Source organism: Branchiostoma floridae, chromosome 3 (assembly GCF_000003815.2).
Source record: "Branchiostoma floridae strain S238N-H82 chromosome 3, Bfl_VNyyK, whole genome shotgun sequence".
Lineage (NCBI taxonomy): Eukaryota > Metazoa > Chordata > Leptocardii > Amphioxiformes > Branchiostomatidae > Branchiostoma > Branchiostoma floridae.
In genome coordinates, this window is record NC_049981.1 from 23,459,616 (window position 1) to 23,478,817 (window position 19,202).

At 43.3% G+C, this 19,202-nt stretch overlaps 1 protein-coding gene across 7 annotated transcripts in view; it reads right to left on the reverse strand.

The window, feature by feature from the left end:
• Nucleotides 1–19,202, reverse strand: part of LOC118411163 (ankyrin repeat domain-containing protein 17-like) — a 31,900-nt gene that overhangs the window by 9,837 nt on the left and 2,861 nt on the right. For 2 of the 7 annotated variants that reach the window (XM_035813216.1, XM_035813220.1), the window contains exons 2-24: nucleotides 14,950–15,106; nucleotides 14,436–14,601; nucleotides 13,903–14,047; nucleotides 13,487–13,634; nucleotides 12,856–13,089; nucleotides 11,534–11,628; nucleotides 10,654–10,891; nucleotides 10,246–10,437; nucleotides 9,482–9,679; nucleotides 8,397–8,524; nucleotides 7,764–7,910; nucleotides 7,167–7,229; nucleotides 6,423–6,516; nucleotides 5,640–5,809; nucleotides 5,176–5,379; nucleotides 4,265–4,741; nucleotides 3,681–4,128; nucleotides 2,878–3,050; nucleotides 2,463–2,574; nucleotides 1,831–1,976; nucleotides 1,331–1,473; nucleotides 942–1,047; nucleotides 318–425 (exon numbers count right to left, since the gene is read on the reverse strand). In XM_035813216.1, coding sequence (XP_035669109.1) covers nucleotides 318–425; nucleotides 942–1,047; nucleotides 1,331–1,473; nucleotides 1,831–1,976; nucleotides 2,463–2,574; nucleotides 2,878–3,050; nucleotides 3,681–4,128; nucleotides 4,265–4,741; nucleotides 5,176–5,379; nucleotides 5,640–5,809; nucleotides 6,423–6,516; nucleotides 7,167–7,229; nucleotides 7,764–7,910; nucleotides 8,397–8,524; nucleotides 9,482–9,679; nucleotides 10,246–10,437; nucleotides 10,654–10,891; nucleotides 11,534–11,628; nucleotides 12,856–13,089; nucleotides 13,487–13,634; nucleotides 13,903–14,047; nucleotides 14,436–14,601; nucleotides 14,950–15,106 — 4,092 coding nt within the window. Of the gene's footprint in view, nucleotides 1–317; nucleotides 426–941; nucleotides 1,048–1,330; nucleotides 1,474–1,830; nucleotides 1,977–2,462; nucleotides 2,575–2,877; nucleotides 3,051–3,680; nucleotides 4,129–4,264; nucleotides 4,742–5,175; nucleotides 5,380–5,639; nucleotides 5,810–6,422; nucleotides 6,517–7,166; nucleotides 7,230–7,763; nucleotides 7,911–8,396; nucleotides 8,525–9,481; nucleotides 9,680–10,245; nucleotides 10,438–10,653; nucleotides 10,892–11,533; nucleotides 11,629–12,202; nucleotides 12,335–12,708; nucleotides 12,821–12,855; nucleotides 13,090–13,486; nucleotides 13,635–13,902; nucleotides 14,048–14,435; nucleotides 14,602–14,949; nucleotides 15,107–19,202 lie in introns of those variants that run through there. The other 5 variants (XM_035813219.1, XM_035813218.1, XM_035813221.1 and 2 more) reach the window with 5 other exon arrangements.

Consider the following 19,202-nt stretch of genomic DNA (forward strand, 5'->3'; position numbering starts at 1 on the left):
ATAACCCTGAAGTGGGGGAACTAAAATAAACAAAAAATAAAACAAACAAACAGGTAAGATAATTATTTAATAACTTATTTAATAACTAATAAACTATCAATTCAAATGAGTTTAATGTGTGCAAGCATACACCATCAATAGTTACTCCTTGTCTGGAATAACAGAAAGGATCTACCTTACTTTTCTATCTTCTGGCATCTAAGGACACTTTCAACAAAAGACTACCTCCAAAAAAAGGCTTTACAATCTGCAGTTTTGTGGTATGTTGTGATCTGCTAAGAAGCATCATGTCTGTGTGTTTTCAAAAAGAATCTGACCTTTGCCCTATGTTCTACATTGGCTTTGCGGTCCACCAGTAGGCTGACCACCTCATGACGTCCTTGAAAACACGCCAAGGTCAGGGCCGTGTTCCTGTTAGTCTCGATCTGCAACAGTCAATGTAGCTCTATCATGTCAGTAAATGTGAATCTTGCACTAATAAAAATGCAACTTTCTAGGCTGCCCACTACATATCCAGATCCAGACAGTGAGGATATCTTTGATGGCAAACTTCTGGCCAATTACTAGTACTAGTGGCATTTACATAAACTAAGGCTTCTTACATTCAGTGTTCATGTTATTGCAATGGTTCAGATGCACCGATTGCACGCTCAATGTTAGGGATATATTAGAAGAATCGAGTCCTAACTACTGTTGAAAGTCTGCTAAATTAATGTCATTCAAAGAAACCAAAATATAACACCGATTAAATTCAATTACAAAAGTATTATTCAATTTATACAGATTTGTACTAAATGTACACCCTTTTCCATTTAACAAACATGCAGGGAAACTGCCCAATTTTGAATGTTACAGAAAATAGCTTTTATTGACCTTATGTGTACTTTGATGATTTTTCCTGTCTTCCCCAAGATGTCTACTTAGTCCTGAGTGGTACTTACCTGGGCATTGATGTCACTCCCCATGTCCAGTAACAGCTTGACCGCCTGAGTGTGGCCATTCATGGCAGCCAGCATCAGTGGAGAGATGCCCAGTTTGCTCCCAGTCCTGGAAAAGTAGGCAACCAACAAACATAAGAGTATATAAGAGGTGCAACAGTGCCTCCTATGGATTTTTTTCAATAACTGCAGCAAGCAGGCTGGAACACAGCTTGAGCAATTAAAAATTATCACATTTCAGATATAACTCTCCTTTTCGTTGGTTTAGACAACTGAATTTTTCTGGTCAGTAGGAACCATCACAACACTTCTATGGTGACATGATTTTTATTCAAATGAAAGAGAGCAAAAGGAAACCAAGCAAATAGTGCTGGTAATGATGTTCTACTGACCTGGAGTTGATCTCTGCCCCGTGTTGCAGCAGTAGCTTGATGATGTTGACGTATCCACCAGATGCAGCCAGGCTCAGGGGGGTGTAGTCTGACACGTTACGGTGCTCCTTATTGGCTCCCCTGGCCAGGAGAAGTTCCACAACCTGCGCATGAAAGCAGCATAAAGTTTGAGCAAAACCTTGTTTTTGGTGATACCTCTTGGATGGATGGTGATGAAAACCAACCAAATCACATCACATGATTACAATTTGAAAGAAATGACTTCTGGCATTAGGGCTGTCTCCAGGACTCCAAAAATTCACCCCATCCATCCCAAATTAAACCCATCCATCCCAAAAACCTTCAGTACATAAAATTGATGAAAATGTGTTTTCCTAAGCTCAAAAAGACAGATTTTACAAGAAAAATCAACAACATTGGCTCCCAAACTATGAGAGGGATGGAAAAAGATTTAAAGCTGGACACAGCCATGTTTGGTATCCTGTAAGTTGTTGTACTACCTCCTGCCTTCCTCCAGAGCATGCTAGTGAGAGGGGCGTGTCCTTGGTCCTCTCGGACTGGGCCTCGATGTCCGCCCCATGGTCCAACAGTACCTCCACCACGCTGGAGTGTCCCGCGGTCGCAGCCAGGATCAGGGGGGTGAACCCTGCGCAAAACGTCACAAGTGAATGAATTCTATAAACTAGATGCTACTTATTTGATTCTCTTAATATAAGATGCATACAACAATTCTTACATGTTGAACATGTTGCCTACATGTAGCCAATAGACTTGAACCAGTGCAACACCTGTGCATGTTCAGGGTTTTTTCTAGAATAAATAATTGCAATTGAGCAGCACCACCAATTGCGGGAGATAGGGTTCTCCCTACCAGTGTGTGGTTTTTGAGCATTCTATGACTTTTTAGGGGGTAAAATTACTATCAGACAGGTCACAGTTGAAGACTGTGGTCACATGTCATCCTTGGTCAATGAGAGTTTCATGCTTGCCAGAGGATCTGCTCCCCAGGGTAAGGGGGCGCATGGTCGGGCCCCTTTTACCTTGTTCAAAAAAATCCCTGATATTGTTGATAAACAGACTTGCAGTTTTCTTGTAACCCACAACCAGAAGCCAAAGCCGTGTTTTATCCCACCTTTCTTGTCCCTGTGCTCCAGGTTGGCTGCCCGTGCCATCAGCTCCCTGACTAAGTCTTCATGTCCGCCCGCACACGCCAAGGTCAAGGCCGTGTCATGGTTACTCTCCGTCTGGAAGAACGGAAGAGATTTGGTTACAATTATCTTCTGTGATCTACGCACCCTTACAACAAATGGTCGCAAATAAAAATGATTTCACAATCTGCAGTCATGATTTGCTAGAAGGTGCATGGGACGGTGACAATAATCTATGCACCCTTACAACAAATGGCCACCAATATAAACAGATCTTACAGTCTGCAGTTTGGTAATTATCTGCTAGAAGCACAACAATCGGCCACCTATAAAATTTTAGTACTATCTGCAGTTTTATCATAACTCGCTAGAAGGTGCAAGCAACAATAAACTACCCACCTGTGCATCCACCTCGATGCCAGGGTAGATGGGGAGGCTGGGGGCGGGAACGGGGGAAGAGTTGGGGGTGAGGGGGACCGAGGAGGGCTGGGAGCCGGGGCTGCTGGTGACACACTGGGTGCCTACTGTGTGCATCTGGGGAGAGGAGTAGATCGCAGGCAGCTGGCTGGGATCTGTGGGGACAAGAGTGCCATCAACAATGTGTTAGCATTACTGGGACATACATGGGTCTCATTTCTATGTTTTACAAGAAAACATGTAACATTGTCTTGCCTTGTCACACAACAATATTCCATCTATTCAATTCTAATTTCTGGGAGGACTAAAATATGATAAGTGGTAGCATGCAACTTTTAAATTGCCTCAGTCCCTGAGGTATCACCAAAAAAGACATACTCTATCATGGCTCTAACTGCACTTATAGACTTATCACATAGCCATGGCCACCTCTGTCAAAATGTAGAAATGCAAACTAACAACATAAAAATGCAAGTACAGTCAAACCTGTCTATAGCGGCCACTCAAGGGACCGGACAAATTTGGCCACTATAGACAGGTGGCCTCTGTATAGAGGTGGTAACTTGTAGATAAAATACCCAGGGGACCAACAAAAAGTGGCCACTATGGACAGGTGGCCCCTCTGTAGAGGTGGCCCCTAATACAGGTTTGACTGTACTGCACAGACATGCAGCTGCTCTGTCATTGGTTGAACTGCCACTATCCCATGCTATACTGCTAATTATGATGGACAAAAGCATTGGTCTATCAGAGAGCCCTTTGAAGTCCACACAGAAGAGTCTTACCTGTAGTACTGTGAGCCAATGGCCTGTCTGGAGTCGGTACAGGAACAACTGAAACATTCCCCTCCACAACATCCCCTACATGGGAACTGCCGGGGAGAGGCAGTGCCTGGGTAACCATGGGAACGCCCTGGAAGTTCTGACTGGTCAGCATGGCTCCCATCATGCTCTGGGAGACCACGGGTAGCCCTGCCATGGTCTGGGAGAAGGTGAGCCCCTCCATGCCCTGGAGGGGGACCATGGAGAGGGGGGTGGGGAGGACGGGTAGAGTCGCCGGGGTCAGGGGAGGGGAGATGGGGGTGAAGTCGGTCACTCCAGGGACCATGCTGGGGAGGTATGCTGGGGCGGGGGTCCCCGCGGCCTGGGGAACCGACGCGGCGCCGTCGGGATCCTTCCGGGGACTGGGAACGGACGGGCTGATCTGGGACGCAGGGTGGACCTGCCCCTCCACCTTGAATGAATAAATGAATAAATGAGTGAGTAAATGAATTAATGAATGGTTTATTTATTGCACAACACGCCTTAATACACGCATGGAATTAAAAGCTATTGGATGAATGACACTTAATAAAGCCAAAAACCTTCACCTTCTGCACCATGGTGGCCAGCAGGGGCTGGTTGGGCTGGGTGGAAGACACGGGAGCAGGCAGCAGCACAGCCTGGTGGCCTGCTGATCTCCCAGCCTGGCCTACAGCATCGGGGGCGTCCTGGTGGAGGCAGTTGGAGGCTGCCGGCTGGATCGCCATGTTGGCCGCTGGCTCTCCGGAAGCCACCGCGGGTAGCGGCTGCGAGTTTACGGGGAACGAGCCCTGGTTCTGAGACGTGGGGAGGAAGAAAGACTGCGGAGAGATGGGGACGAATGCAGTGGCCTGTCCCGGGACGGTCGGGACGTAGATCTGCTGTTGAGAAGAAGGGATGGGGAGGGGCTGCTGCGTGAGGGAGGTGGGCAGGAAAGTGAGAGGTTGGGTGGGGAGGGGGAAGGATGTACTGGCAGCAGGCGCCCCCTGTTGGCTGGGAGCAGCACTGCACACTTCTGTTCCCTGAGGCTGGGTTGCACTGGGCATCTGTCAACAAATAAACAAATTGTATAAGATACAAACAGCAACACTGCACATAGTTAACATCTTAGCTTTGTAACCCTCACCAGGGAACTTGCCAGTGTAGCTGAGTATAGTATGCCCCTTACGCTGTGACTTGTATATATACATTGCGTTGTGATTTGGGCAATTACTATGTGCTTCAATCTGAGTCATTTCTGTTGTTATGTAAAAAAAGGAGAAAATATTATTACATTCAATTTGACCCTCAAAATGCAGAAAGTGTTTCTAAGTGTTACAAATCCCCAGACCCATCTACAATGCTCAAGCCTTTGCTGCTTGTCACATGGCTTCCATGCACTAAGATGCCCCCTACACTGTGAAAATATCCACTGAACACTGTAACATAATGATTGTAAGACATAACACTATTGTAGAAGCTGAAGGGATGTAGTCCTAACCTGTGTCTGGGTCCCAGACTGAGTACTAGCCTGGTTCTGTAAGGCCAGGATCTCGTTCTGTAGCTGTTGGGCTGCCTTCTCCTGCAGCTCTCGCTCCACTTTCTGTAGCTCCTCTAGAATTCTCTGTTTTTTCTTCAGCTGCTCCTCTCTCTGCCGGTTCAGCTCGGCCATTCTCTCCTTAGCAGCAGGGTCATTGGGGTCAATCTGGAGACGGAACACTCAGTTAATCCAAAACAAAACAAGGTTGGAATTAAAGAGTGCAGTATCCGTAGAAGCGCAGGACGATAAGTCTGAATTACAATGTTATCCTTCTTGCCGAACAAAATCAACGTTCAACAACAAGAAACAAAATATTGCCAGTAAAATCAAAATTCAACATGGTGGCACCTATGGACAATGGCGAAAACAAGACAGGTTTTGTCAACTGCAGACCTGTAACAATCAATAAAGACCTTCCACATTACCTGTGTGTCCAGCTCTTCTGCTTGGAGCTGGGCATTCTTCTCTATGGCTTCCTTGATTCTCAACTCCAGCTCGGTCAGCTTCTGCAGCTGGTCATAGTCCACTCCAGTGCTGCAGGCCAGCTGGGTGCTTACTGACCCATCCCCTGCTGGCACAGCCTGGGAAACCCCACCTAAACAACATGTAGCCTATTGGTTAGACTTGTAGACCGGATCTCTTAAAGTTTGTACTATACTTGGTGCGGTGGTAGCTATCATGGTTTTATTTTTAACCCTTAATTTCCTCCCCTCTAAATAAAATCAAATGAACGAAATTGTGCATCAACTTTGCTTGGCACATGGCTTTGCCGCGCCAAGATGCCCCCCACATTGCGAAAAAATCCACTGAACATTGTTACACAATGATTGTAAGACATGATGCTTCCTGTAGAAGCTAATAGGAAAACACGTAGTGCTCACTGCTCACCCAGCCCCTGCTGGGACAGCCTTGTAAACCCCACCTAAACAACAAGTGGCCTTGCAGTTAGGGTTGTAGACAGGGATTCTAAACAGTCTGGGTTTAAACCCATAGAAGGCCTCAGCTGGATTTGTAAATGGGGATAGAAACTTAGTTTATCTGCCGCAACATAGATAATGTTTGTGTTTTTCATCAACATCAATTGTCATTCCAAAACTTTTGTACCATACTTGCCACTGTGGTAGGAATTGTGGTTTTCCCTTTAACACCTACTTTCCTCCTCTCTACATTAAATCAAATGAATAAACCTTGCAGTTATGATGCCTTACCGGTGATGTCTGTAGAGGTGAGTTGTCCAGGTCTCTGGTCTGGTTCCTGCGGGGGGACCACAGTAGGAAGGGCCTGGGTTGGCACACGAGGAGCCTACAGTACAGCAGTATAAAACCATAGCCTTGTTATCACCATGTTATACAAGGTTCCAACAAAACTATGAATTACAAAATTCTTTGCACACAACCAAATGATTTAATACACCAATGTTTCGATGACCATCTGTCACGTTCCTCAGGACAATTCTGACCGATTCATATTGCACTGCAGCATGCTTACTGCCACTGCTTACAGATCCAGTCCAAGATTACTACTACATGAATTCCAAACATTTGATAAAAGAAAATATATTTCCACACAGTATTTTAGTTAACAATACCAAAGACTAAACAATGTCCCACTTCAGACAAATCAGCACTGAACAAAAACACGTACATGGGGTAAATTTATATGTAGTCATAACTTCCAGGAAATTTGTTTCTTTCCAAGATTTTTTTTGGTGCTTTCTGAACAAAGAATGTTCCAAAATAGGCAGTAGAAGGGGAAGAAAACAAAACATGAAATAGTCACTTGTCATCAATCTGACATATCTTTTAACTTAATAATGTCTGGTTTAATGTTGTCAAAGATTACTTTCACCCCTCTTCAAATTACTACCTTCTACCACCTTCCCCCTCCTTTTTCTTCTGTTGGTACGGCCCACAGTGAGATGAGATACAAGGTGAAAAGAGATGTACATGTACCTGGAAGTTGGGTGAAGACACAACAGACACAAAGGGGAGGAGTGTGAAGTCTTGAGTGAACATCTTCACGACCAGGACAGAAGATGAAGAGATTGAAAGAGAGAGAAAGAGTGCAAGATAGACCAGGAGAGAGAGAAGAAGGGAAGGGAAAAATGTCAGAACACCTCAAGAAACAACAGAAAAAAACATAAAACACTTAATGATATGTCTATGAGGAAATACAAAGCAATGCCAGGGATACAATTTAGGAAATCCATATTTTTATAGAGCCAGTTTTCAGTCCACTCAAAACTTACAAAACACCTCTGTACAAAATGTTCTAAAGCTATGAGATCATATGTGGTACATCTTAAGGCAAAACTTGTGAGAATACTGACTTAGTACTTTAAATCTTTAAATGTTTGCAATGCCTTTATTTTTGCAATCTTCACAGTAACCCCTCTACTACAAAATCCTGACACCATACATCGCTTTACTACTGTACTTAAGAATTGTTTAAAAAGCAGACCAAAACACAACGAAAACCTCATTTCCCCTCTAACACAAAATCACGTTCCTGCAAAAATAAATGAATCCACAGAATCCAGTGCTACCAACCTTGCCATTCTCCGAGGTGGGTGATGCCAACTGGGGCACCTCAGGAGGGGGTGGAGGGGTCAGCATGTTGTTGGGATAGTCCATCAGGAGGGAGGCAACAGTGGCATGGCCACCCTTGGCACACTCAATCAGCATGGTAGAGCCATCCTGAGGAAAATATAGCACGTAATTGAGGACTCTGTTTCAATACATTAGAGTTGCAGGTTACAAAACACTGTAATTCCTGATTTTTGCAACGTTCACGGTTTTCACTGTGATGACTGTAACGTGACCTTATCATTACCGATAACAAATAAATTGCTAACTTTTTTTACACGCACATGCTGCCACAAAGAACACTTGGTTCCGAGAACAAGTTAAATTTTCAGACCATGAAAGTTTGGTACTGAGAAGACAAAGTGAATTACAGTATAGTCTCAGAACATCACAGTTGAAATCAACAAAAGATAGCATGGCCTTCAGAATTGTATTTCAATTCGCTGGGGTACCATATGACAAAACATACTGTAACACAATGCTCATAACTGTGTTTCAGGCCTCAAGTATTTAAGAAAACAAAGCACACAACATCCAGGGCATCCTCCAACATCAAAAGAAACAGTAATGTAATGTTGAATCCAAGTGTTACGCTACCTTGAGCTTGTGCGATGGATCAGCTCCATGTGCCAACAGCAGTTCCACCACAGATATGTGCCCACCAGCGCAGGCCAGGGACAGCACCGTGTGGTCATTGTTAGACGTGGCTCTGTTCACATCCGCACCTGCAAATACAAATACATCAACAATTTATAAAAGCCACTGTCATATCATACACAAAGCTGGGCAAAATGTCCCCAGTTTAACATTGTTATCTTTTGGCAAGCTAGCTAAGTCAAAGGTTTTAGCAATTGTTTGTAAACCACCGTGATCAGAAAATTGTAAAGTCTGAATTTTCTAATACATGTACATCACAGTACATGATAGCATATGAATTGCAATGCCACTAGGTTCTGCAAGGTGTCATGCATACACTGCTGCATTTGAAAAATAAGATTCTCTAAATGCATTTAAGTTCACTGGGATTTTCTTTCCCGGTAGCGAGAACATGGAGTGGTCACAATTAAGGCTGGGTACCGGTAAAGAAAATTCAGGTTCCAGGTCCGGTTCAGGTGCAGAAGATCAGGTCCAGGTTTGGACCTGAACTTGGACCTGATTCAATATGTGAGAACTTGTGAAGGGACGACACTCAAAACAATGGTCCATTTCGTAACAAAGAAATCTGTTTTGTGGAGTATTTGACTCCCACTGGCGTTTCAAAATCCTACAAGGCTAACTGCCTCTGTACTATTGACTGTAAACCTTGGTAGAAATGACTCTACTCTACTTCGCTCTTGTTATTCTCCTCGACCGGTAAGCCCTGAAACGTGTGAATGCCTGATCGCATAATCTGTTCATTTTCCAATAGGTTCAACATCCGGTCCACCGATTTTTTTCAGGTTCAGTTTTTCTGGACCGGTCCAATAAGAAAAAAACGGTTTTGTACCGGCACACTGTACCGGTACCCACCCCTAGTCACAATGGTTTTAGGTTCGCGGTAGCGCCATAGACTGTAGTCACATACTGTAATGGAAAAATGTTCATGGTGGTTTTAAGTTTGCGGTGAAGCGGCCACTGCGAAAACCACAAATATAAAACCACCGCGAACATTTCTGCATTAACAGTAGTCTGTTGTCTCCTACCTCTGGTAATGAGGAACTGCACAGTGCACAGGTGGCCGGCACGTGCAGCCTTCATGAGGGGGGTGCGCCCTCCCTCCGACTCGTGCTCGAGCTCGGCGCCAGCCTGGAGAAGGATGTCCGCCACGTCCGTGTGGCCGTTCTCGCACGCGTAGGTCAGGGCGGTGTCGCCGGTCGCAGTCTGGGCATGGATGCTGGCACCTATGTGGTAAACAGGTAAACAATGGATGTTATCCAGGTCCTTCATAACTATGTAAACAATGCATACAAACAGTTCAGAAACATGCCAAATAGCAGTTACTCAAACAACTGGATGTGATTTGAAGGGGGTCAGATGTTTCAGATAACATCCAGTCTTTCGTCAGTGACATCATTCAGAAACACTTTCATATAAAACAAAACAAAACTCTTCCATTTCTAGCAACAACACAAACACAGTAAAAGTACAGTCATCAAACACAACTCTACACACATGTGGCACAGCTTGTCCTCATAACTTTCAAAGCTAAGACCATATAAAGTAATGGTACTTCATCAATTATTGTGCCAAATGGTTGGCTAATGTATTGTCACCCCCTAGCAGCTGAGATGTAGTACTGCATGCTGACCTGCTTGGATGAGCTACTTGACCAGCTCCAGGTGCCCCGCCTTCACAAAACTTACAAACCACTTCAAAACCTTTTTTGGACTTACAAAATACCTCCGTAGAAAATGTTCTGTAGTTCTATAGCTATGAGATTATGTGCGGTACATTACTGCATGCTGACCTGCTTGGATGAGGTACTTGACCAGTTCCAGGTGTCCCTCCTGTGCAGCCTCCATCAGAGGAGTGGAGCAGCCCAGCTCCATGTCTGCTCCGGCCTTGATGAGGAAGTCTGACACCTCCAGGAACCCCCCGCAGCAGGCCAGCGTCAGGGCTGTCTCCTGGGTCTCCTCTGTCTGGGCGTTGATGTTGGCACCTGTGAGGACAATTTACGGGATTTACTGTAATTCACTTTCAATTGTTTTCTTGGTACATACCAAAGTTTCACAGTCTGAGAACATTTACCTTGTTCTCGGAACTGAATGTTCACAGTGAACAAATTATTTGTGATCGTCACCAAGACGAATTATTTGTTATTGGTAATTTTATTTGTCATTGAGGTTGAGGTTTGACAATTTAGTGTGTATCTGACCTTGGCTGAGCAGCAGTGCCACCATCTCCTCGTGCCCCTCGCGTGCAGCCTCCATCAGCGGGGTGTACCCCTCATCGTTCACCTCCTCCAGGTTGGCTCCCCGCTCGATCAGCAGGTTGGCCAGCTCCACGTGACCTCCGCAGGCCGCCAGGGTCAGGGGTGACTCGAAACTGTCTGTGGGCATGTTGACTTGGGCACCGTGGTCCAGCAGTAACCTGGCAACCTCAACATGGCCGTCCTGGGGGACAAAAACACAACCTTTCAGACACAAATAATGACCAAAACGAACAGACACAGACTATGAATGCTGAACTTTTCGACCTACTATATATCTTGTACCATGTAGGTGTAGTGATACAGGTTGATAGATTTATTAAGACTCAATGTAATCTGTATCTCTGCTATATTTCATCTGACTCTTACATTCCTCATGACCTCAATGAAAAGCAGCCTGCAGGCTGATTTGACCTTCTCATGAATAAATAAAGGTTCAAACAAACAATTGCCAAAACTTTGATTGCTCAAGTATAACAGCAGCTGGAGAAAAAGTGCACTTCAGAATAGCCATAATACAGTGATTTGACTTGATCATGGCCATCCTGGTGGATGAGAAGAGAACTGCAGTTTTCAGAGACAGTTGCCAAAACTTGAAGTGCTAAAATAAAACAGCAGTTCGAGAAAATGCGCACTTTAAAAGAGCCATCAAATCAAATACTGGGATATTTCATAACTTCATGTCATCACAATGACAAAGCAATGTTAGCTTCCCTCTTTCTTGGAGACTGTGGCAATGACAAGTTTCTGCCATGTCCTAGACAATCAACTTGTTTTGTGATCAAGTATTGTAGCAAGCAGCAAGGAATACGAGCTGTAGTCTGACCATAGAAGCTTCCATGAGTGCCGTGTGCATCTCATCAGTCTTGTGCTCCTGGTCTGCACCAGCTTCCAACAGGAAACGTACCATGTCCAGGTGGCCTGCAAAACAACAAACATGCTGATTGGACAACTGGGTTACAATTAGCCATTTCAAGTGGGGATACAAGTACCTTACAACAGATAAAGCAAGCTAATTGGACAACGAACTACAAATAGCCATTTCATTGGCCAACAGTAATCTGATCATGAGGGGATACAGGTACTCACAACAGACAAGCCAAGTTGATTGGACAGCTTGGTTAAAACTAGCAATACAAAACAATAAGGAATTTCCATACTTCCAGCGTTTTCTATTAATAGGACTTTTATCAAGAACCATGCCATTCAAGGTAGGCAGAACAATCATACATGCTGACTAAGCTGCAACTAATCACCCAATTTGCATAACTAATGCCAATCAATCAATCAATTATTCGCATGCATCAGTGGTTGATGTGTGGTGGCTACAGACAGTTCGGACAGACATAATACATGCAAATATTTATTTTATTCATTTGAATCAGACACCTGGCCCACATATACACATAACAATACACCTATAACCTAACTTATTCTACTGTCTGTGTACCTCCGAGCAGGCTAGTGTGAGTGCCTTATTCTACAGTCCGTGTACCTTTGTAGCAGGCTAGTGTGAGTGCCTTATTCTACTGTCCGTGTACCTTTGTAGCAGGCTAGTGTGAGTGCCTTATTCTACTGTCCGTGTACCTTTGTAGCAGGCTAGTGTGAGTGCCTTATTCTACTGTCCGTGTACCTTTGTAGCAGGCTAGTGTGAGTGCCTTATTCTACAGTCCGTGTACCTTTGTAGCAGGCTAGTGTGAGTGCCTTATTCTACTGTCCGTGTACCTTTGTAGCAGGCTAGTGTGAGTGCCTTATTCTACTGTCCGTGTACCTTTGTAGCAGGCTAGTGTGAGTGCCTTATTCTACTGTCCGTGTACCTTTGTAGCAGGCTAGTGTGAGTGCCTTATTCTACTGTCCGTGTACCTTTGTAGCAGGCTAGTGTGAGTGCCTTATTCTACTGTCCGTGTACCTTTGTAGCAGGCTAGTGTGAGTGCCTTATTCTGCTGTCCGTGTACCTTTGTAGCAGGCTAGTGTGAGTGCCTTATTCTACTGTCCGTGTACCTTTGTAGCAGGCTAGTGTGAGTGCGCTCTCTTTGAACCCATTGGAGTGAGTGTTGATGCCGGCCCCCCTCTCCAACAGGAGCCTGGCCACACCCATAACAACACAACAATACACCTATAACCTAACCTATTCTACTGTCCGTGTACCTTTGTAGCAGGCTAGTGTGAGTGCGCTCTCTTTGAACTCATTGGAGTGAGTGTTGATGCCGGCCCCCCTCTCCAACAGGAGCCTGGCCACACCCACGTGGCCGGCGCTGGAGGCCTCCATCAGGGGGGTGTGCCCGTTCTCGTTGTGATCCTCGATCCGCGCCCCCGCCTCCAGCAGAATACGGACAACATCTTCGTACCCACCGGCACAGGCATACGTCAGAGCTGTGTTCCCTAACAGAGCAGACGGTTATGGGTCCGGGAATTACGTATCAGAGCGCAGGACAGAAAAGAGCATCCGAGGAAGCACAGCCTGTCTAGTGTTTAACAAGGTTCAATTTTTTTTTCTTAACGCAATTTGATTCCTACTATCTGGCATATACATCTATCTGGTTTACAAAGTTGCATCTTTGGCTGCAATCTCAAACACTGCAAGTTAATAGAAAGTCTGTAGTCTTCTGAACAACAATCTCAGGAATCATAAAATGGAAATAACAAGACAGGATAAAAGTCTAATATACTTGAGTTGAAACAAACAAAGCTATGTTACAAAATTTGACAACATTGTCTACAGTGGGATTGGAACCCCAAACCTTTCATTGAGGTTCGTTATCTGGGCCCAGATACTGACCTGTGGACGAGCGTGAGTTGACATCCGCCCCGTGAGCGATCAGCAGCTTGACGATATCTGTGTAGCCCCCGCTAGCGGCCTCCATCAGCGGCGTGCAGTCACCTTTTAGCCCGCGGTCTTCCACATTCGCATGCATGGCCAGCAGCACCTAAGGAATTGATAAACCTTGTTGAGAGGTGCTTTTCTTTCATCAAACTAACAGATGCATCACAAAAATGTACCACCGGAAACACTTGATCACTTTACACCAACATGTAGTTACTGAAGCAACTGGATATGATTTTGGAAACAATGAGACATTTCAGGCACCATCCGGTGTCTTTCTCCTATGACACTGGAGAGATCTTGTAGGTAAGAGTTTTTATGTCCTAGCTATGAATTGATATGCAAAACTTTATCACTTTGTAACTACTGACCTGGGCCAGCTCGTAGTACCCAGCTGAGCAGGCGAGGGACAGGAGGCTTTCCCCCTCCTCGTTGGTTTCGTGAACGCTGCGCCCCTCGTCTAGCAGTCGGCGCACCGCTGCGACATCCCCCTCATTACATGCCTCAGCAAGAGACCTATGAAAGAAAATATCTCATATTTTACAACGTTATTCCTTTTGTCATCAAAACTACACTTTCCTGTCTTCATCCTGACTGATTAATAAAGCTCTGTCAAGATGTACCCCCAAAACAGCCTACAATCACCATATCCATTTCAACTGATTCAAAAAGGTTCCGTACCCAAGGTGTCACCAAAAACACCCCACACTCATTCATCTCATCTTGACTAATTAAAAAAGACTCCACCCAAGAGGTATCACCAAAAACACTACACTGCTGAGAGGAGCAAGGGGCCAGTCCCTAGACAGGCAGGACTGTCACCAAAAAAATCCCACCCTCACCCTTGACAGACTCAAAAAAAGTTCCGTCCCAGAGGAATCACCTTTAACCACTCCCCACTCACCCATCTCCATCCTGACTGTTGTTGCTCCTCCCGCCGTTTTCCGCTCTCATCCGTGTCAGGTCGGCGGCAGCCTCGTCCAGGGCACAGCTCACGGAGGACGTCAGACGCCGCAGGACCTCGGGGTCTGCGAAAGCCTTCCCATCAGCTGTTGATAGTTTGCCAATTCCTGTGTGAGCGTACTTGTTAAAATACTACCCCAAAGTCTCTCTACCCTGGCTCAGAAATGTTAATGACTAAATGGACTCTAATGATAAAAGCTTATTATGGGGGAAATGATAAAAGAACTTACTGTTAATAACTATTCTATGCATTGTAAGCCTACATGTTACCAGCATGCTTGAAGCAGGTAGAAACTATAGGCTGTGATAACACAACATGACTGATTAACCATCAACATTATGTTACAAATATTCAAACATACCATTGGGCTTACTGATGTTTATTCAACAGCCCCTTTGGAAAAGATGTCATCAGCAAACTTGTCTTTAAAAAAATCTTGTTTCTATTTTCTTACCAGCAGCTTCCAGTAGTGCCTCCAGCCTCGCTTGGGTTTCGGGGTCAACGGCACGGAGGTCAGCGCCCTCGCTGGCAGCGGTCAGCAGGAGTTTGGACGCTGTGTCTAACATGGGGTGGCCTTCCAAGTCCTCTGGGTCAAGGATGAAGGATTCCACCTATGAAAACACATGATAAGAGGTTGTCATTATGGATATCTTTTCATGTCAAAGACTTCATATTACATGCAGTCTGTAAACTGTGTCTAACATGGGGTGGCCCTCCAAGTCCTCTGGATCAAGGACGAAAGATTCCACCTATGACTATATAGTATAAGAAGAGGTTGTCGTTATGGATGATTTTTTCATATCAACGACTTCAAATCACATGCAGTCTATAAACTAAGAAAACATGGCAATCAGAGACGGCAGGCTTCATCCCCTTAGCGCCCACACTGTGTTGCAACCCTACTAGTCCCTAAGACAGAAATAGTGGCAAGCTCCCATGAAGATGTAAAGCCTGGGAGTCCTGCTGCTAACTACTACAAATACATCTTTATTTGGCAGATAAAAAGCCCTTTATTTTTCAAGTCACCCACATATTTTTCAACTAGAAATATTACGAATTTGGTGATTATCTATTTATGAATTCACCCAGTAGATTTTATACTTATAGATCGCATCTTTTCTATTCTAGCTTTACTTGACAAAAAAATGACATGGCAGAAAGAGAGGATTGACTAATACAGATGTGTTTCTGCATAGATGGATATATTTAGCTATAAGCGCTGTGACTGGCTAGGTTACCAATACAATGTTAAGACACATATGACTAATACCAATATAGTCTTAGAAAGTAATGTATTAATAGTTAGCTGTTGATATCTCTATACATATATCATCCCAATCCTAGAAATACAACTCATGATCAGCTTGTACAGAATGAATGACTGAAATACCTGACCCCATTCTAGGAACAAAGAATGAAAGATAGGGTACTTAACTTCACAATCCTTAAGACGCGGACATGGTTTGTCGTAAGTAGAGCCTTGAGAGGTATCATGGTGAAGAAGTGCAAATAACCCCTTGCATTAACATAAAACTCACTGTAAGTGTAACACTGCTAGTGTTATGTAAAATCCCACAACCTTGGAATGGAGGGCAAAGGCCATAGACTTGTTTGGTATAACTGTCACATGGCACTTTCCCAAATTGAGCATTAATGCCCATATTCTGTGTATGGTCATATCATACTGTATATCTGCTTGGGAATTATTATATATTCATAGTAATGTCGATTGATAATACTGTGGTAATCCCACAAACTCTAACATACATGTTACGAGCATACCTTTAAAATACCACTTGCATATATTGCAGGTTAGTGCAGGTATTTCTTATATCTAACCTGCACAAGCTCATGTTAAATTCAGCCCACAACACATGCCAGGGTGACAAACGAGCTACGGCCCCCAAATGCCCTGCATTCTTCATAGAACCATCCTTGAATACAGAAGATCAGAGATATGCTTGAAAATGATATAAACTATGAACATTTTCAAAACATTGTTTTTTGTCATGGACTGATTGCAGAGGCAATAAATGATTTTAATGTTACATGCACCAGTGCATGTAGCAAGTCCAGACAGACAAGACCCAGGAAAAATTGCGTTTCTGGTTATGGCCCTGAAAAAATAAAGTCAGCAGGTAGGAAATGTCTTTTGATTGGTCTTTTTTAAAACTTCTCAGCCAAAGTTATCAAACAAAATTACAATTGAACAATGTTTCAAATGCCTCAGGACACCGTTACTGTGTTACATGATACAGATATACTAGTACATTTGTACAAGTGCCATATTCTAATGCAAGAGAGAAGTTCAGAAATGATTCTACAACGATTCCATCACTCAGATTCAAAATCTTGTATCACTTGCCAACAACTTACCACCATTACACTGTAATTTACAGGCTGGAAACGGCTAGGGCCAGTCGGGTAACAGAAAAACAACATGCAGTACTTTTATCTAGGCCAAAGTATTTTGAGTACTGATGCACAATATTTTTCTCTACATCTGCATGGCTTTTTCTAGCATTTTGAAGGACATTTGATTATTCAAGAGGTTATCCATATTTGAGGGGGCTGCCCCTACACTTCAAATAGGGTCTGTCACTGTCAACCATCACTTTATGGATGGTCGCCAAATGTTAGGCAGGAGTGAGGAGGGAAAGATAAGCGGCCTAATGACAGAGACTGGCCATTTGCACCTGTGCCTGCATCAGTTACACAGCATACACATATATCATGAATACTAACTTTTACTGGTACGATACAAGTTATATGTTTAAACTTGCATATGTTTTCATGTAACAATGGTGTTCCACTTTCTTTAGCTATAATTTATACTAGGTTATATAAATCTATGGGAGAACTGTCTAGATTTAAACAGATTGTAACAGCTTCAGTTTTCCTTTTTACTGCACATACAGAGGAACAAAGGAAGAAGAAAATAAGAAGTCTGTTAAGTCAACAATAATTCAATACCAATAACATAAGTGCTGTACAGCTCTAATATTTTTGTTAAATCACTACATGGCACAACAAATTTTTTATTCTGTATATAGCTCTAATATTTTTGTTACATCACTACATGGCACAACAAAATGTTTACACATGATGGTCTTAAAATATCATTTCCAATGTTGTGCAAAAAGTTATCAATATTCTGTACAGCCAGAGGAATATAACATTCAATTCATATGGAACTTTAAAAAATGTTTTACCATTGATATTAAAATTACTATTCACAGCAACAATGCTTACCTTGCTCAGTCAATATCAAAGCAAAAGGATAATGACAAATATCCACAACTCTTTGTATAAATCTTTGTTTATTACTGCAATACATTTTGCAGTAATATCATAAGTACCAAAGATTTGTGTAGCAAGCTGTGCCGTAATGCATACTAAGTCGTACCATAATTCTTGTTAATTATATTTCTAAAAATTGGCAGCAAAACTTTCTATTGAGCTTCTTATCATCCTTTGTTTAATGTGAAGGATTACAAGATCATTTCATATTTGTAGCTATGTGTTTTCATATATGTTTGCTAGAAATAAGAACAAGCATATCTATATCTGTCTTCCTAAGAAAAAATTGAATGGGGCGGAGCAACTGAGCTGGGGGGTGGGGGTGGATGTTGCCCCTTCCAGAGTGGTGGTGAGTTTTAGCAAATTTGCAGTTACATTGGGCTATTCTAAAGCTTCTTGAGGGGGAGAAGTTTCTGTCTGACAGGTCTATGGTGATAGCGGCCTTGGAAGTGTGGTAGCATCACTGAGTCAGACCAATCTGAATTTTATGCTCGTTACAGAATCCACTCCCCTGGGTAAGGGGGCAAGTCTTTGAGCATGGGGGCATGGTTTGAGCATGGAATTGCAGCATGGGGGTGCAGTGGGCCTCTTCCTCTCTTCAGAACAAAATCTTGTATCTAACAAGTACAAGTTGATATCTTTTGCTGACACTACTTCATTGTAGGAGCATGATAAGCGCTCGCCAAATCAACAATTCAAACGCTGTATTTCAACGTGGTTTGACAAATTGTTTAATATTAATCAATACCAAGCCAGCCTATAAGTATAACATATCGAACTGTTGGTAAAATACATGGAGAAGTAAGTGCATTCAAATGTGTCTGCCACTGGTCAACTCCAAGTTTATTTTGTTAGCAGATGAGAAAAATAAACATTGTAAAAACGTGGGAATCCTACAGTATGTATGTACGACTAAGAGTAAGACATTTTGTAATACATAAAATATGCATCCATTGGCTTCAAGAAGTCCTAGCAAGAAATTATTAAAAATGTATGTTTTACAATTAAAAATTACACCTGCCTTAGCTTAGGGCTTGTAGTATGACCAGTAGTACTCATGCATTTCTTTACCTTTGCCAAGAAAGTTATATTTTTGGTGTCCAGTGTGTTTGTCTATTGCAGCATAGCTCATGAGTGCATAGATCCTTATGATATTTGGTACGTGAGTAGGGATGGGTTGGGTAAACAAAGGTCCAATTCGATAAGGGAAATGGGCCTCTTAGCGGCTTTCTTCAGTAATGCATTGAAACTTTTGGCTTTGATATTCTGTGTTCTAGACAAGCTATTGTCATCATCTTTAACTTGAGTGGTAGATAGATCTGTTGTTATCGTAATTGTTTAGGGATAGATAGCTACAACACACAAGCTACTATTAGACATGTATCAAACATGGACAGATTATCTATA